Raw genomic sequence first — 19,292 nt, forward strand, 5'->3', positions numbered from 1 at the left:
AGAGGGGCCTTTTCTGTGCTCTATGACTCTATGAATAGCGTAAAATGTTTCTTTAAAAAAAATGCTTGAGCTGATGAAAAAAGAATGTTAACCAAGAAATGTATCACAGAACATTATAGCCATCGAAAACCAAAGATGTACAGGTTAGGTGGATTAGCCATGATCAATCCGCGGGGTTCCAGGGATAGGGCCGGAGTGTGGGCCCGGGTAGTGCTCCTTCGGAGGGTCAATGCAGGCTCGATGGGCTGAATGGCCTCTTTCTGCACTTTAGGGGTATTATGGATTCATTGTTTCAAGTATTTTTTTTCTTCAAGGGAGTTAGTAATAAGAGATATCGCCAATAACATTGTGCTAAAAGAAGGTTATTAAATGTGATCATGATGCCCCCGGAAGGTAGGGAGGTGGAGGTAGTGATCGCAATGGATGCAGAAAAGGCTTTTGATCGGGTAGAATGGGATTATCTGTGGGAAGTACTGGGACGGTTCGAATTTGGGCGGGACTTTATTGACTGGGTCAGGTGGCTGTATCAGGCTCCTGTGGCAAGTGTACGGCCGAATAGGACAACATCGGACTATTTTAGACTGCCCCGGGGGACGAGACAGGGATGCCCCCTCTCCCCACTGTTGTTCGCGCTAGCGATAGAGCCGTTCGCAATTGCTCTGAGAGCCTCAAGGGGCTGGAAGGGGCTGGTCCGGGGGGAGGGTGGAGCACAGAGTCTCGCTCTATGCAGACGACCTGTTTCTGTATGTATCGGACCCATTAGAGGGGATGGAAGAAATCATGAGGATTCTAGGGGGTTTTGGCCTGTTTTTGGGGTATAAGCTAAGTATGGGGAAAAGTGAGATGTTTGTGGTCCAGGCGAGGGACAGAAGAGGCGATTGGGGGAGCTGGCGTTTAGATTAGTAGGGGGAAGCTTTAGGTACCGAGGCATTCATGTGACGCGGGAATGGGGCCGGCTGCATAAATTAAATCTGGCCCGGCTAGGCCAAATGAAGGACGATTTTCAGAGATGGGATGCGCTCCCGTTGTCATTGGCTGGGAGGGTGCAGACGATGAAGATGACAGTCCTCCCGAGATTCCTGTTTGTGTTTCAATGTCTCCCCATCTTTATTCTGAGGTCCCTTTTTAAACGAGTCAACAAAGTGATCACTGGCTTTGTTTGGGCGGGCAAGACCCCGCGAGTAAGGAAGGTAATGCTTGATCGGAGTCGGGGAGAGGGCGGGCTGGCGCTGCCAAATTTTACTGACTATTACTGGGTGGCGAATATAGCCATGATCAGGAAGTGGGTGGTGGGGAGGGGTCGGCATGGAAGCGTATGAAGGCAGCTTCGTGCAAGGGCACCAGTTTGGGGGCGTTGGTAACTGCGCCTCTGCCGTTCCCGCCAGCACGGTACTCCACCAGCCCCGTGGTGGTGGCGGTCCTGAGGGTCTGGGGGCAATGGAGGAGGCATGTGGGAGCAGAGGGAGCATCGGTCTGGTCCCCAATCTGTAATAATCACCGGTTTGCCCCGGGAAGTATGAATGGGGGTTCCAGATATGGCGGAGAGCAGGGATTGAGAGGATGGGGGATATGTTTATAGAGGGGAGCTTTCCGAGTATGAGGGCGCTGGAGGAAAAGTTTGGGTTGGCGAGGGGAAACAAATTCAGGTATCTTCCTCCGTAAACTGGTGTCAACCTTCCCGCTCCTACCGCTAAGGGGGATTCAGGACAGAGTAGTTTCCAGAGGGTGGGTAGGAGAAGGGAGCGTCTCTGACATTTACAAGGAACTTATGGGGTCAGAGGAGACGCAGACCGAGGAGCTGAAGCGCAAGTGGGAGGATGATCTGGGAGGGGAGATAGAGGATGGTCTATGGGCGGACGCGTTGAGTAGAGTCAACGCGTCCGCAACATGTGCCAGGCTCAGCCTGATACAATTCAAGGTCGTTCACCGGGCTCACATGACAGTGGCCCGGATGAGCAGATTCTTTGAGGTGGAAGACAGGTGTGCAAAATTTGCGGGAGGACCAGCGAACCACGTCCACATGTTCTGGGCATGTCCGAAGCTCAGGGGATTTTTGCTGGGGTTTGCAGATGTCATGTCCACGGTGTTAAAAACAAGGGTGGCGCTGAGTCCAGAGGTGGTGATTTTCGGGGTGAAGACCCGGGAATCCAGGAGGAGAAAGAGGCAGACGTTCTAGCCTTTGCTTCCCTCGTAGCCCGGAGACGGATACTATTAGCTTGGAGGAACTCAAAGCCCCCGAACATAGAACATAGAACATAGAACATAGAACAATACAGCGCAGTACAGGCACTTCGGCCCACGATGTTGCACCGAAACAAAAGCCATCTAACCTACACTATGCCATTATCATCCATATGTTTATCCAATAAACTTTTAAATGCCCTCAATGTTGGCGAGTTCACTACTGTAGCAGGTAGGGCATTCCACGGCCTCACTACTCTTTGCGTAAAGAACCTACCTCTGGCCTCTGTCCTATATCTATTACCCCTCAGTTTAAAGTTATGTCCCCTCGTGCCAGCCATATCCATCCGCGGGAGAAGGCTCTCACTGTCCACCCTATCCAACCCCCTGATCATTTTGTATGCCTCTATTAAGTCTCCTCTTAACCTTCTTCTCTCCAACGAAAACAACCTCAAGTCCATCAGCCTTTCCTCATAAGATTTTCCCTCCATACCAGGCAACATCCTGGTAAATCTCCTCTGCACCCGCTCCAAAGCCTCCGCGTCCTTCCTATAATGCGGTGACCAGAACTGTACGCAATACTCCAAATGCGGCCGTACCAGAGTTCTGTACAGCTGCAACATGACCTCCCGACTCCGGAACTCAATCCCTCTACCAATAAAGGTCAACACTCCATAGGCCTTCTTCACAACCCTATCAACCTGGGTGGCAACTTTCAGGGATCTATGTACATGGACACCTAGATCCCTCTGCTCATCCACACTTTCAAGAACTTTACCATTAGCCAAATATTCCGCATTCCTGTTATTCCTTCCAAAGTGAATCACCTCACACTTCTCTGCATTAAACTCCATTTGCCACCTCTCAGCCCAGCTCTGCAGCTTATCTATATCCCTCTGTAACCTGCTACATCCTTCCACACTATCGACAACACCACCGACTTTAGTATCGTCTGCAAATTTACTTCTGCGCCTTCCTCTAGGTCATTGATAAAAATGACAAACAGCAACGGCCCCAGAACAGATCCTTGTGGTATTCCACTTGTGACTGTACTCCATTCTGAACATTTCCCATCAACCACTACCCTCTGTCTTCTTTCAGCTAGCCAATTTCTGATCCACATCTCTAAATCACCCTCAATCCCCAGCCTCCTTATTTTTTGCAATAGCCTACCGTGGGGAACCTTATCAAACGCTTTGCTGAAATACATATACACCACATCAACTGCTCTACCCTCGTCTACCTGTTCAGTCACCTTCTCAAAGAACTCAATAAGGTTTGTGAGGCATGACCTACCCTTCACAAAGCCATGCTGACTATCCCTGATCATATTATTCCTATCTAGATGATTATAAATCTTGTCTCTTATAATCCCCTCCAAGACTTTACCCACTACAGACGTGAGGCTCACCGGTCTATAGTTGCCGGGGTTGTCTCTGCTCCCCTTTTTGAACAAAGGGACCACATTTGCTGTCCTCCAGTCCTCTGGCACTATTCCTGTAGCCAATAATGACATAAAAATCAAAGCCAAAGGTCCAGCAATCTCTTCCCTGGCCTCCCAGAGAATCCTAGGATAAATCCCATCCGGTCCCGGGGACTTATCTATTTTCAGCCTGTCCAGAATTGCCAACACCTCTTCCCTACGTACCTCAATGCCATCTATTCTATTAGCCTGGGGCTCAGCATTCTCCTCCACAACATTATCTTTTTCCTGAGTGAATACTGATGAAAAATATTCATTTAGTATCGCGCCTATCTCTTCAGACTCCACACACAATTTCCCATCCCTGTCCTTGACTGGTCCTACTCTTTCCCTAGTCATTCGCTTATTCCTGACATACCTATAGAAAGCTTTTGGGTTTTCCTTGATCCTTCCTGCCAAATACTTCTCATGTCCCCTCCTTGCTCGTCTTAGCTCTCTCTTTAGATCCTTCCTCGCTACCTTGTAACTACCCATCGCCCCAACCGAAACTTCACACTTCATCTTCACATAGGCCTCCTTCTTCCTCTTAACAAGAGATTCCACTTCCTTGGTAAACCACGGTTCCCTCGCTCGACGCCTTCCTCCCTGTCTGACCGGTACATACTTATCAAGAACACGCAGTAGCTGATCCTTGAACAAGCCCCACTTATCCAGTGTGCCCAACACTTGCAGCCGACTTCTCCACCTTATCCCCCCCAAGTCACGTCTAATGGCATCATAATTGCCCTTCGCCCAGCTATAACTCTTGCCCTGCGGTGTATACTTATCCCTTTCCATCATTAATGTAAACGTCACCGAATTGTGGTCACTGTCCCCAAAGTGCTCTCCTACCTCCAAATCCAACACCTGGCCTGGTTCATTACCCAAAACCAAATCCAACGTGGCCTCGCCTCTTGTTGGCCTGTCAACATATTGTTTCAGGAAACCCTCCTGCACACACTGTACAAAAAATGACCCATCTATTGTACTCGAACTATATCTTTTCCAGTCAATATTTGGAAAGTTAAAGTCTCCCATAATAACTACCCTGTTACTTTCGCTCTTATCCAGGATCATCCTCGCCATCCTTTCCTCTACATCCCTAGAACTATTAGGAGGCCTATAAAAAACTCCCAACAGGGTGACCTCTCCTTTCCTGTTTCTAACTTCAGCCCATACTACCTCGGAAGAAGAGTCCTCATCTAGCATCCTCTCCGCCACCGTAATACTGCTCTTGACTAGCAGCGCCACACCTCCCCCTCTTTTGCCTCCTTCTCTGAGCTTACTAAAACACCTAAACCCCGGAACCTGCAACATCCATTCCTGTCCCTGCTCTATCCATGTCTCCGAAATGGCCACAACATCGAAGTCCCAGGTACCAACCCATGCTGCCAGTTCCCCTACCTTGTTTCGTATACTCCTGGCATTGAAGTAGACACACTTCAAACCACCTACCTGAACACTGGCCCCCTCCTGCGACGTCAAATCTGTGCTCCTGACCTCTATACTCTCATTCTCCCTTACCCTAAAACTACAATCCAGGTTCCCATGCCCCTGCTGCATTAGTTTAAACCCCCCCAAAGAGCACTAACAAATCTCCCCCCCAGGATATTTGTGCCCCTCAGGTTCAGATGTAGACCATCCTGTCTGTAGAGGTCCCACCTTCCCCAGAAAGAGCCCCAGTTATCCAGAAATCTGAATCCCTCCCGCCTGCACCATCCCTGTAGCCACGTGTTTAAATGCTCTCTCTCCCTATTCCTCATCTCACTATCACGTGGCACGGGCAACAACCCAGAGATAACAACTCTGTTTGTTCTAGTTCTGAGCTTCCATCCTAGCTCCCTGAAAGCCTGCCTGACATCCTTGTCCCCTTTCCTACCTATGTCGTTAGTGCCAATGTGGACCACGACTTGGGGCTGCTCCCCCTCCCCCCTAAGGACCCGGAAAACACGATCCGAGACATCACGTACCCTTGCACCTGGGAGGCAACATACCAAACGTGAGTCTCTCACGCTCCCACAAAATCTCCTATCTGTGCCCCTGACTATCGAGTCCCCAATTACTAATGCTCTGCTCCTCTCCCCCCTTCCCTTCTGAGCAACAGGGACAGACTCCGTGCCAGAGGCCCGTACCCCATGGCTTACCCCTGGTAAGTCGTCCCCCCCACAAGTATCCAAAGCGGTATACTTGTTTCTCAGGGGAACGACCGCAGGGGATCCCTGCACTGACTGCTTTTTCCCAGTCCCTCTTACAGTTACCCACCTATCTCCAATCTTTGGTGTAACTAATTCCCTGAAGCTGCTATCTATGACCCCTTCTGCCTCCCGAATGATCCGAAGTTCTTCCAACTCCAGCTCCAGTTCCCTAACTCGGTCTTGGAGGAGCTGGAGATGGCAGCACTTCCTGCAGGTAAAATCAGCAGGGACACTAACTGCATCCCTCACCTCAAACATCCTGCAGGAGGAACATTGCACTCCCTTCCCTGCCATTCCTCTAACTTTCTACCAAGATCTGGCTAACAACTAAATTAAATTTTTATAAAAAATAATAATAATATAATAAAATATGGTACTTACCTCAGACCAATGGGTTTTATTATTAGGTTAGAGGAGGAGGGCGGGTGGGAGACACTACACGTGTAGTGTCTCGGGTTTCCTCTCCACCAGAATTTATTGGTGAGGGTCTTCCCAGACGTCCGCGGGTCGACTTCCTGTTCCCGCCTAAAAAACTAATTTAAAAAAAAAGAAAAATTCTCAGCTCCTGCTGAAATTGACTAACCAGCCAGCTCCACTCCCGCCGAAATCGACTGGCCTGCCCCTGCAAAGACAAGTGCTTTTAAAGGACAGACTTACCTCCCAGCAGCCACTTCCGCACTGCTCCAGCTGAAACTGACTCACCAGCTGATTCTCCCGCCGAAATCGACTCCGAAGTCGGAGACCTGGCTATCGGACATGGCTAGCTTTCTCTGTTTGGAGAAAATCAAGTTCGCCTTGAGAAGGTCACTGTTAGGGTTCACCCGGAGGTGGCAACCGTTCGTCGACTTCTTCGCGGAAAATTAATCGTCAGCAGAAGGGGAATGGTTAGTTTAGCTTAGAGTAGGGGGTTAATAAAGGTGGGACCTGTAAGGAAGGGAGACGGCTTTTGCACAATGTTTATAGTTTCATGTACATTGTTTATTGTGTTGTTATAATACCAAAAATACCTCAATAAAATGTTTATTAAAAAAAGAAATATTGTGCTAAATAACTCATTATCTTTGATATGACTTGTCTCAGCTATAATTTCAATTCTCTGCACACATTAGCCTTTGCACTGAATATTTTAACTGTAAACGGACTCCAATTTCTGTCTCATTCCTGCATAGGTAGCCTGCTGGGGGTGAAGACAATGTCTGACATTCGCTGGACCCTGTATATAAAGATGTTCTTTGAAGTTATGTTGGCCAAGCTGATTAATACATTGCTGAACGAATGAACTGTACATTCATGTGTGCAACTGTTCCAAGGAATATTATGTCTATGTGCTAGAAGAATCAATTATAAAAAATATATTTATTGAGAAAATGAACAAAAGAAAGAAGGAATTAAAATCCCTCATACTGCAGAAGTGTCATTCCTTCTCATATAAAGTTAGAATTTATAGAATTAAGTAATCAAAATAAGCCCTAAATATCGAAGATTTAATGTAGGATATTTTACTGTTCCACACCTCAAAACTGGTTTGAGGAAAATATCTTGGGTTAACCAGTTTTTTTTATACGTATCGACTATTGGGGCAGCATGGCGGCACAGTGGTTAGCACCGCAGTCTCATGGCGCAGAGGAACAGGGCTCGATCCCTGCCACTGGTCACTGTCTGTGTGGAGTTTGCACATTCTCCCCATGTCTGCGTGGGTTTCATCCTCACAACCCAAAGATCTGCAGTGTAGGTGGATTGGCCACGCTAAATTGCCCCTTAATTGGAAAAAAAAGAATTGGGTACTTTTAAAAATTGTTATTGACTATTTTGCTGACTGAAGGATAGAAATTACTGTCAGATTGCAAAAGTATCTAATGTGCTCAACATAAAATCTTTCCTGCTATTTTAATGGGAGTTTTACCAAAACGTTGAGCTCCCATTGAAAGTGTAATCTATCTCCATATGGTTTGGGCATGCCCGGCGCTTAAAGAATTCTGGCAGGGCTTTGCGAGGGCTACGTCCAGGATTTTGGACACGTGGGTGAAGCCGAGTCCAACAATAGCGATATTTGGGGTGTCGGAGGATCCGGGAGTGCAGGAAGCGAAAGAGGCCGACGTTCTGGCCTTTGCCTCCCTGGTAGCCCGGAGACGGATCTTAATGTGAAGGGACTCGAAACCCCCGAGCGTGGAGACCTGGGTCAGTGATATGGCTGGGTTCCTCAGCCTGGAGCGAATAAAGTTTGCCTTGAGAAGGTCCTTGCTAGGGTTTTCCCGGCGGCAGCAACCTTTCCTTGACTTTCTAGGGGAGCGATAAAATGTCAGCAGCAGCAGCAACTGGGGCGGGGGGGGGGGGGGGTTGATTTTATGTCTGTAAAGCCACTGTTGTGAGAAACAGAAATAACGCTCTGGGTTAGAAGATAAGAGGTTATATTACATAGTGAAAAGTGAAGGAAGTGGGGCAGCACGGTAGCACAGTGGTTAGCACAATTGCTTCACAGCTCCAGGGTCCCAGGTCCGATTCCCGGCTTGGGCCACTGTCTGTGCGGAGTCTGCACATCCTCCCCGTGTGTGCGTGGGTTTCCTCCGGATGCTCCGGTTTCCTCCCACAGTCCAAAGATGTGCAGGTTAGGTGGATTGGCCATGCTAAATTGCCCTTAGTGTCCAAAATTGCACTTAGTGTTGGGTGGGGTTTCTGGGTTATGGGGATAGGGTGCAGGTGTGGGCTTGGGTAGGGTGCTCTTTCAAAGAGCTGGTGCAGACTCGATGGGCCAAATGGCCTCCTTCTGCACTGTAAATTCTATGATGAAGCTTTACACTGCATCTAATTTTGTTATTCTTGGCTCAAGAGACATTTGATAGGACAGGGTAGAGGAAACATTAGTCTCCAACTGCCTTGTGCTGTTTCTTTCTACTTGTCTTGGGAGTATGATTTTGACAGTGGACACAATTGGCTGAATTCTCCGGTTCCCCAGCCGTGTGTCTCAGCGGCTCGCAGTTCGCTGCCGGCAGGATTCTCAACTCCCACTGCCTGTCAATGGGAATTCCCATTGAAGCCACCCCTCGCCATCGGGAAACCCGTGGGTGGGGGTGCGCTGCTGATGGGAAAAGAGAATCCCAATGGCTGGAGAATTCTGGCCAATATGGTCAAAGGTTTCCTATCTCCTACCTTTGATATTCCTCACTCTGGAAAGCACAAACTCTGCAAGGAAATACAATCATGGATAATGAGTAACCAAACAGTGTCCTCCTGGCCCCCACGTTTCATTTATTTTTATACGTACCTTTAAATGTAACTCATTTATTTAGCAGACACTGAGAAACAGTCCTGTTCACAATTGGTCTGTCGATGCTGATTTCTGAATTCTCCATCACTCCAGTAAATGTTCACTCTTCACTAAAGAACTTGGGCGGTTATATTGTCCCAGGGAAGAGGTTTGTATACAAGAAGATTGAACATAGATGTGGAATGTTGTAGGTTCCTTAAGTCACTGACATCAATGACTCACAACAAAAACAGCCTCCCTGAACAGGCGCAAGAATGTGGCGACTAGGGGCTTTTCACAGTAACTTCATTGAAGCTTACTTGTGACAATAAGCGATTTTCATTTCATTTCATTTCACTTTCAGATAGTTTATTCCTAAACTCATCAACTCTATACAGTACTTGTGCTCTGCTCGAGATCCTGGGAATAACTCCCATGCTCCCACCCCATGACCTCTAATGATGCCGTATCATCACGTTCTCATGTGACCACTCAGTCTACAATGGGTTAACATTTTAAGCAGGAGACAAAATCCAGGAAGTGCTATATTGGCATATATTGATATTTATCTTCCCCTTTATTGCAATATTTTGTTATGGGTGGATTGGCACCTTCGCTTAGCACAGTCCAGATTCATCTGTGTATCAATCCAGGGCACTCCTCCATCAACCCTGCCCAGCCCTTGTACAATGTATTTTATTCCAAACTAACAGCACGGTAGCACAGTGGCTAGCACTGTTGCTTCACAGAACCAGGGACCCCGGTTCGATTCCCGACTTGGGTCACTGTCTTTGCGGAGTCTGCAAGTTCCCATCGTGTCTGTGTGGGTTTCCTCCGGGTGCTCCGGTTTCCTCCCACAGTCCAAAGATGTGCGGGTTAGGTTGATTGGTCACGCTAAATTGCCCTTAGTGTCCAAAGGTTAGGTCAGGGTGCGCGGATGGGGTGGAGGTGCTCTTTCAGGGGCCGGTGCAGGCTCGATGGGCCAAATGGCCTCCTTCTGCACTGTAAATTCTATGACTTCTATGACTTATACAAAAGGTTACAATACATTAGCAAATCGGGAAACAAAACTCCCAACACTTAACTGTACAGTTTGTACAAATTTTTCCCTTTTCACACCTCCTCCTCCCGCTATGAATGTCTCCTCAAACACAGCCACAAACATCCCCATCTTGTTTTGAAGCCCTCCACTGAAACCCTTAATTCGTACTTGAACTTTTCCAGCCGAAGAAAGTCATATATGTCCCCCAGCCAGGCCGGCACCCCCGGCGGCGTTGCTGACCACCACTCCAACAGGATTCTTCGCCGGGCAATCAGAGAGGCGAAGGCCACAACGTCAGCCTTCCTCCCCTCCATCAGCCCCGGCTTCTCCGATAGCCCGAATATCGCCACCAAAGCGTCCGGCTCAACCTCCTCCCCCACTATCCTTGTTAGCACCACAAACACTACTACTCAAAATCGCTCCAACTTTTCGCAGCCCCAGAACAGATGAGTGTGATTCTAAGGTCCCCACCCACACTTCTCACACTCGTCTGCCACTCCCTGGAAGAACACACATTCTTGTCCAAGTCATATGTCCCCTGGGTACGACCTTGAACTGTATCAGGCTCATCCCTACGCACAAAGAGGTCGCATTCACCCTTTGTAGCGCCTCACTCCACACTCCCCAGCTTAGCTCCCCACCCAGCTCCCCCTCCCACTTCTCCTTAATCTTAAGCACCTGCTCACCTCCCTTCTCTCCCAGCCACCAGTATATGTCTCCGATCCTGCCCTCCACTTCCACATCTGGAAGTAGCAGTCGCTCCAGCAGGGTGTACCTTGGCAACCTGCAGAACTCTTTCCAAACCTTCCACGCGAAGTCCCTTACCTGCAGGTACCTAAACTCACTTCCTCTTGGGAGCTCTCCCCTCTTCTTCAGTTCCTCTATACTGGCAAACCCTTCTTCCAGGTACAGATCCCTCACCTTAACTAGTCCCATTTCTCTCCACTTCCTATACATGCCAACTATCGCCCCGCACCCCCCAAGCTCACAACCGTGGTTCTCGCACAGCGGCGTTAACACTGACATCCCCTCTATCCTAAAGTGCCGCCTCAGCTAGTTCCAGACCTTTACCGTGGACAGCACCACCGGGCTCTCCGAGTATTTCTTCGGCGCCATTGGCAATACCGCTGTCACTACAGCCCTCAAGGTGGAGCCCCTGCCGGATTCTTCCTCCACCCTAACCCATTCTGCCCCCTCTCCTTCCCACCACCGCCTCACCTTCTCCACATTTGCCACCCAATAATAATGTGGCAGGTTTGGCAGTGCCAACCCTCCCTGCTGCCTCTGTCTCTGTAACAGGGACCTCTCAACCCTTGGCACCTTCCCCGAACATACAAAGTCAGAGATAATCCTTTTCTTTCACTTTTAGAGTACCCAATTCATTTTTCCAATTAAGGGGCAATTTAGCATGGCTAATCCACCTACATAGCACATCTTTGGGTTGTGGGGGCGAAACCTACGCAAACACAGGGAGAATGTGCAAACTCCACAGAGACAGTGACCCAGCGCCGCAATCAAACCTGGGACACTTCCGGTTGCGGCGATGCCCAGCTAAGCCGCACGTTTCGGCGGCTCCAGCTCAAACGGACCTTCGGGCTCTTTTAAGAGCCCCAACAGGGAATTTTTCCAGGACGAAACCCGGTGTGGGGTGAGTTAACAGGGAGTCCCCCCCAACGAAAGAGAAAAATATCGGCGGTGGCGGCTACATCGCGAGGAATCCTCGACGATAGGGACAAGAGGAAAAAATAAGCAAGATGGCGGCGGAGAAATCCCAGGCCGATCTCCGGGCTTGGCTTGGGGGGCCCGATCAAGACGAATTTTTAAGACGGTGTGTGGAGCTACGTAAGAAGGAGGTACTGACCCCGATGCTACAGGCAATTGAGGGGCTTAAGGAGGCACAAAGAACCAGGAGACAGAGCTCCGCATGGTGGAGCAGAAGGTGACGGATAATGAAGACGAGATCCTGGGCCTGGCGGTCAAAACACAGACGCACGAGGCGCTCCACAAAAAGTGCATTGAAAGGATTGAGGCCCTAGAAAACAGAGCACGAAGGAAGAACCTTCGGATCCTGGGTCTCCCCGAGGGAGTGGAAGGAGCGGACTGCGGGGTTTACGTGAGCACGATGCTAAGCTCGCTGATGGGAGCTGAGGCCCCTTCGGGCCCCTTAGAAGTAGAGGCGGCGCATCGGGTCCCTGCGAGGAGACCAAAGGCGGGAGAACCACCTAGGGCGACAATCGTGCGATTTCACCGCTTTAATGATAGAGAAGTGGTTCTGAGATGGGCCAAAAAGGTACGGAGTAGTAGATGGGAGAATGCAATGGTACGGGTGTACTAGGATTGGAGTGCGGAGGTGGTGAGAAGGAGGGCGAGTTTTAATTGAGCCAAGGAGGTGCTACACAAGAAGAAGGTGAAGTTCGGGATGCTGTAGCCGGCGCGACTATGGGTCACGTACCAGGAGAGACATCACTACTTCGAAACGGCGGAAGAAGCATGGACCTTCATTAAAGATGAGAAACTGGATCGGAACTGAGGGACTGATATTAGAGGAAAATGTTACTGTCGATGTATATAGAGATGTAAATTGGGAAGGGGGGGGACACTAAGAAATGTGGGCGCCGGTGGGGGGAAAGACGAGACATAGGCGGAGAATGGAGAGGGAGCTGCGCCATAAGGGGCGGGACAGCTACAGAGAATATGGAGCCTACTGTCCTTGTTCCCGCGCCAGAAAGGTGATGGCGGGAAGATAGGCGCAAGGTAGATGGGAGTTCCCCACACGGGGGGGTCAAGGAGTGAGCGGGAGAAGCCGGGGTCAGTTGAAGTCAGCTGACTTTCGGAAGTAACATGGGGGGAGCAATCACGCTAGATGGGGATCTGGCAGGGGGCGGGGGGGGGGAGGGGGGGAGGATAACTGGGTTGCTGCTGCAGAAATCAAAGGGGAACTGGCTAAAGAAAGGGTGGTCGGGGCTGGAATGCACCACCTGGGGAACGAGTGGGAGCGCGGAATCGGGACGTGGGACTGGCCTAGAGAGGGGGATGGCTAGTCGACGCGGGAAGGGGGCAGGTAGCCCCCCAGTGCGGCTGATCACGTGGAACGTGAGAGGCCTAAATGGACCGATTAAAAGGGCCCGAGTGTTCGCGCACTTGAAAGGACTGAGGGCAGACGTGGCTATGCTTCAGGAGACGCACCTGAAGGTGGCAGACCAAGTTAGGTTAAGCAAAGGATGGGTGGGACAGGTGTTCCATTCAGGGCTGGATGCAAAGAATAGAGGGGTGGCCATACTGGTGGGGAAACGGGTATCATTCGAAGCTAGGAGCATTGTAGCAGATAGTGGAGGCAGATATGTGATGGTGAGTGGCAGACTGGAGGGAATGGAGGTCGTGTTGGTTAACGTATATGCCCCGAATTGGGATGATGCGGGATTCATGAAGCAGATACTGGGACGTATCCCGGACCTGGAGGTAGGAAACTTGATAATGGGGGGAGACTTCAACACCGTGCTGGACCCAGGGTTAGATAGATCCAGATCTAAGACCGGAAGAAGGCCGGCAGCGGCCAAGGTGCTTAAGGGGTTTATGGACCAAATGGGGGGAGTGGATCCATGGCGATTTGTTAGACCGAAGGCCAAGGAGTTCTCCTTCTTCTCCCATGTTCACAAGGTGTACTCCCGGATAGATTTTTTTGTTGTGGGAAGGTCGTTGATCTCGAGGGTGGAAGAAACTGAGTATTCAGCCATGGCTATCTCAGATCATGCCCCACATTGGGTGGACCTGGAACTAGGAGAGGAGAGGGAGCAGCGTGCACTCTGGCGATTAGATGTGGGATTGTTGGCGGATGAGGGAGTCTGTGGAAGGGTGCGGGGATGCATCGAGAGATACCTGGAGGCCAATGACGACGGGGAGGTCCGAGTGGGAGTGGTATGGGAAGCACTAAAGGCGGTGGTCAGAGGAGAGATGATCTCCATCAGGGCCCACAAAGGGAAAACAGAGGCCAAGGAAAGGGAAAGATTACTGGGGGAGATTTTAAGGGTGGACAAAGAATATGCGGAGACCCCGGAGGAGGGACTGTACAGGGAGAGACGACGACTCCAGACGGAGTTCGACCTTCTGACCACCAGGAGGGCGGAGGTGCTGTGGAGGAAGGCACAGGGGATGAGATATGAATATGGGGAAAAGGCTAGTCGCCTGTTGGCCCATCAGCTGCGAAAGAGGACAGCGGCGAGGGAGATAGGGGGAATTAGAGACGAAAAGGGAGCTACGGTACGAAGAGCAGGGAAGATAAACGAGGTGTTTAAGACCTTTTACGAAAGACTTTATAGGTCCCAACCCCCGGAGGGAAAAGAGGAGATGCGGCAGTTTTTGGACCAATTAAGGTTCCCGAGGGTGGAGGAGCAGGAGGTGGAAGGCCTGGGGGCACCAATTGGGATGGACGATGTTACCAAGGGGCTGGGGAACATGCAGGCAGGGAAGGCCCCGGGACCAGATGGGTTCCCGGTGGAATTTTATAGAAAATATGTGGACTTGCTGGCCCCGCTGTTGGCGAGGACGTTTAACGAGGCCAGGGAAGGGGGGACTCTACCCCCGACAATGTCGGAGGCGACGATATCGCTAATTTTGAAGCGGGATAAAGATCCGCTGCAGTGCAGGTCCTATAGGCCTATTTCACTACTAAATGTGGACGCCAAATTGCTAGCAAAGGTGCTGGCATCGAGGATAGAGGACTGTGTCCCAGGGGTGGTGCACGAAGACCAGACAGGATTCGTAAAGGGGAGACAACTAAATGTCAACGTGCGACGGCTATTAGGGGTGATAATGATGCCCCCAGCAGAGGGGGAGGCAGAGATAGTGGCGGCAATGGATGCAGAGAAGGCATTTGATAGGGTGGAGTGGGAGTATCTATGGGAGGTGCTGAGGAGGTTCGGGTTCGGGGACGGGTATGTTAGCTGGGTCAAACTCCTCTATGGGGCCCCAACGGCAAGTGTGGTCATGGGTCGGCAAAGATCGGAGTATTTCCGACTAAACAGGGGAACAAGACAGGGATGCCCGCTATCTCCATTACTGTTCGCGTTGGCAATTGAACCACTGGCCATGGCGCTGAGAGACTCCAGAAAATGGAGAGGGGTGATTAGAGGGGGAGAAGAACACCGAGTGTCACTCTACGCGGATGACCTACTGCTGTATGTGACGGACCCAGTGGGGGGGGTGACAGAGGTCATGAAGATATTGAAGGAGTTCGGAGATTTCTCGGGATATAGGCTTAACATGGGAAAGAGTGAACTTTTTGTGATACACCCTGGGGACCAGAGAGGAGGGATAGATGGCCTGCCTTTAAGGAGAGTGGAAAGAAACTTCCGATACCTGGAGATTCAGATAGCCAGGAGCTGGGGAACCTTGCACAGACTTAATCTGACACGACTGGTGGAACAAATGGAAGAGGACTTCAAGAGGTGGGACATGCAGCCACTGTCACTGGTGGGTAGAGTGCAGGCAATTAAGATGATGGTCCTCCCGAGGTTCCTATTTGTATTCCAATGTCTCCCTATACTGATCACTGAGGCCTTCTTTAAAAAAATAGACAGGAGCATCACGAGCTTCGTGTGGGCAGGGAAAGTTCCGAGGGTAAGGAGAGGGTTCTTACAACGTAGTAGAGACAGAGGGGGACTGGCGTTGCCGAATTTGGGCGACTACTACTGGGCCGCCAATGTGGCGATGATCCGTAAATGGATGATAGAGGGAGAGGGAGCGGCGTGGAAAAGATTAGAGAGAAAGTCCTGTAAAGGGACGAGTCTAGAGGCGCTGGTGACGGCGCCACTACCGTTCTCACCAAAAAAATTTACCACGAACCCAGTGCTGGTGGCAACATTAAATATTTGGGGGCAATGGAGGCGACAGAGAGGTGTGCTGGGAGCCCTGGTGGGGTCCCCAATTAGGAACAACCATAGGTTTGCCCCAGGGAGGATGGATGGAGGATTCCAGAGCTGGCACCAGTTGGGAATTATGAGGCTGAGAGATTTATTTATAGACGGGACGTTTGCGAGTTTGGGAGCATTGGAGGAAAAGTATAAGCTGCCCCGGGGAAATTTCTTTAGGTATATGCAGGTGAGGGCGTTCATAAGACAACAGGTGAGGGAATTTCCATTGCTCCCGACGCAGGGGATCCAGGATAGAATGCTCTTGGGGGTGTGGGTCGGGGAGGGCAAGGTGTCAGAAATATACCGAGCGATGAGAGAAGAGGGGGAGGAGCTGGTGGGCGAACTGAAAAGAAAGTGGGAAGAAGAGCTCGGGGAGGAGATAGAGGAGGGTCTGTGGGCTGATGCCCTAAGCAGGGTAAATTCCTCTTCCTCGTGTGCCAGGCTTAGCCTGACTCAATTTAAGGTGCTACATAGAGCACACATAACGGGAGCAAGGTTGAGCAGGTTCTTCGGAGTGGAGAACAAGTGTGGGAGGTGCGGGGGAAGCCCGGCAAACCACACACATATGTTTTGGTCGTGCCCGGCACTAGAGGGGTATTGGAGGGGAGTGACGGGAGTGATTTCGAAGGTGGTGAAGGTCCGGGTCAAACCAGGCTGGGGGTTAGCTTTATTTGGAGTTGCGGATGAGCCGGGAGTGCAGGGGGCGAAACATGCCGATGTCGTGGCCTTTGCGTCCCTAGTAGCTCGGCGTAGGATTTTACTCATGTGGAAGGAAGCGAAACCCCCCGGACTGGAGGCCTGGATAAACGATATGGCGGGGTTCATAAAACTGGAGCAGATTAAGTTTGCACTGAGAGGATCGGCTCAAGGGTTCACCAGACGGTGGCAACCATTCCTCGACTACCTAGCGGAACGTTAGAGGGAAGATAGATGACCAGCAGCAGCAACCCAGGGGGGGGGGGGGGGGGGGGGGGGAGGGGAAAGTTTAATTTTATGTTATTTGGTTAGTTTACTATGTTAGTTCGTTACTCTTTATTAGATTGTAGTTATCATGTTACTTGTACTGTTAAATTTTCTTTATGTTTGATGTGTAAGGGGAAAAAATTGTGAATGAAAAATTTCAATAAAATATATTTTTTTTTAAAAATCAAACCTGGGACCTCGGCACCGTGAGCCAGCAGTGCAAAAGTTGGAGATAATCCTGTCCAGCTTTAGAAGGAAGGCCTTCGGTACAAAGATGAGAAGTGTCTGGAATATGAACAGGAACCTCGGCAAAATGTTCATCTTCACCACTTGGACCCTCCCTGCCAGAGTCAAGTACAGCGTATCCCACCTCTTCAGAACCTCCCTAACCTCCTCCACCAACTTTGTTGAACTCCATTTATGTAGCATCACCTATTCCCTCACAACCTGAGTCCCCAAGTATCTAAGCCTGTCTCTGGCCACCTTAAATAGCATCCCCCCGAGATTAGTTCGCCGATCCAACTCATTCACCGAGAGGCCCTATTCTTGTAACTGCGTAACCTAACCTGCACATCCCCTGGACACTAAGGAGCAAGTTATCATGGCCAATCCACCTAACCCTCACATCTTTGGACTGTGGGAGGAAGCTGGAGCACCTGGAGGAAACCCACGCAGACACGGGGAGAACGTGCAATCTCCACACAGACAGTCACCCAAGGCGAATCGAACCGGGGTCGCTGGTGCTGTGCAAAGCGGCACGGTGGCACAGTTGTTAGCACTACTGCCTCACGGCATCAGGGACCTGGGTTCGATGCTGACCGCAGGTGACTGTCTGTTTAGAGTTTACACGTTCTCCCTGTGTCTGCGTGGGTTTACTCCAGGTTCTCCGGTTTCCTCCGACAGTCCAATGATATGCCGATTAGATGAATTGGCCATGCTAAAATTATCCAAAGGTTAGATGGGGTTACGGGGATAGGGGTGGGAGATTGAGCCTAGGCAGGGTGCTCCATCGGAACAAGGGCCGGTGCAGACTTTCTGTATTGTAGGGATTCTATGATTTTCTTCCATGATCTGAGATGCAACAGTGCTAAACACTGTGCGACCGTGTCCTGCAGTCCTGTTTCCTGCAGTCATTCTCTAAATAGGATTAAAAATTTGTCAAATAATGAAAAGTGAAATGTTACAAAGACATTTAAACAATTCGGTAAAATGCAAGTAGCACAGAGCTCAGCCCCTTTCAAATTCCATAGATGCGAGTAGTACCACAAGGGGGCCTCAGCTCATTTCTCATCTGTCACAACCCTGTCACTGCATAATCTCAGATATTCCTGATATCAATGTATTTTTGCTGAAATTTGGGTTTATTTTGGTAAAAAACATTGATGCCAGGAAATGGAAGATTTTCCCATCTCTGGCATGTTATTCAACATAGCCTACAGCCAGTTTCCAGGCTAACATCAGTAGGGTGCGACTTGCAGAGTTAAACAATGGTTTAATTGGTTTCAGGACACTTGCGGAATTAGATAATTTCCTGCAATCCCGAGTTGATGTACACCAGAAACTGCTTCACTTTAAGGCAGAAGGGGTGGCGTGGTAGCAGCACAAAGTCGACATCAGGAATTCACAGGTCGCATTGGACAATTCAATATAGAGGGCACGATTCTCAAGCCTCGTTGCACTCTCGTTCGAGCGAAACGAGGCTAGTAAATAGCAGGAGAGGCCGAAAACGAGAACCGCGGCACACACCAAACACTTTGCGATGCAACTGGCCCGCTCCCGTAGGCAAAATCGGGATCTCGCCGTAGCGTGGCGAGAAACCAATTGTCACCTCTTAAGCCCTATTTCCATGCAGGTAACGGGAGCCACCACTTATCCACCGGCCTCCTGTCATTCAGCGGCCTCCCCAACAAGTGCTCACGCTGGCGCCCATTAGTACTCCTTTTTAAAAACATGAACCTGGTGGAAGGGCTTCTATGGGTGTCATAATATACACCCAACACATCAGTGAGGAACCGAGGTGGTGAGTCGCCATCCCTGCTCACAGGCCAAGAGCCCGGGGGCACTGGGCTTGCTGCCCCATTGCTTGGCGGGGACCCTCGGCTGGGTGAGTGGGGGGTGGGGGGGGGGGCTCCATGGGAAGGGGGGGGGTGCTGTGGGGGGGCAACCACCAGCATGCCAACCCCTGGATCGTCTGTACCCATTCAGGGGACAACCCTAACCCATGCCCGCCTGCCCCACATGATCACCCATAACCCATGGCCGTACGGTTGAAGGCTATCGGTAATAGGGAATTGGC

General features: G+C 50.3%; 1 protein-coding gene across 1 annotated transcript in view; it reads left to right on the forward strand.

Moving 5' to 3' along the window:
• Positions 1-7,217, forward strand: part of LOC140407866 (uncharacterized) — a 53,002-nt gene extending 45,785 nt beyond the window's left edge. Inside the window, exon 8 of the mRNA XM_072495087.1 lies at positions 7,008-7,217. Within this exon, the coding sequence (XP_072351188.1) occupies positions 7,008-7,025 (18 nt within the window). The 3' untranslated portion in view covers positions 7,026-7,217. The remainder of the gene's footprint in view (positions 1-7,007) is intronic.
• Positions 7,218-19,292: the final 12,075 nt, after the last annotated feature.

This window comes from Scyliorhinus torazame, chromosome 2, assembly GCF_047496885.1.
Source record: "Scyliorhinus torazame isolate Kashiwa2021f chromosome 2, sScyTor2.1, whole genome shotgun sequence".
NCBI lineage: Eukaryota > Metazoa > Chordata > Chondrichthyes > Carcharhiniformes > Scyliorhinidae > Scyliorhinus > Scyliorhinus torazame.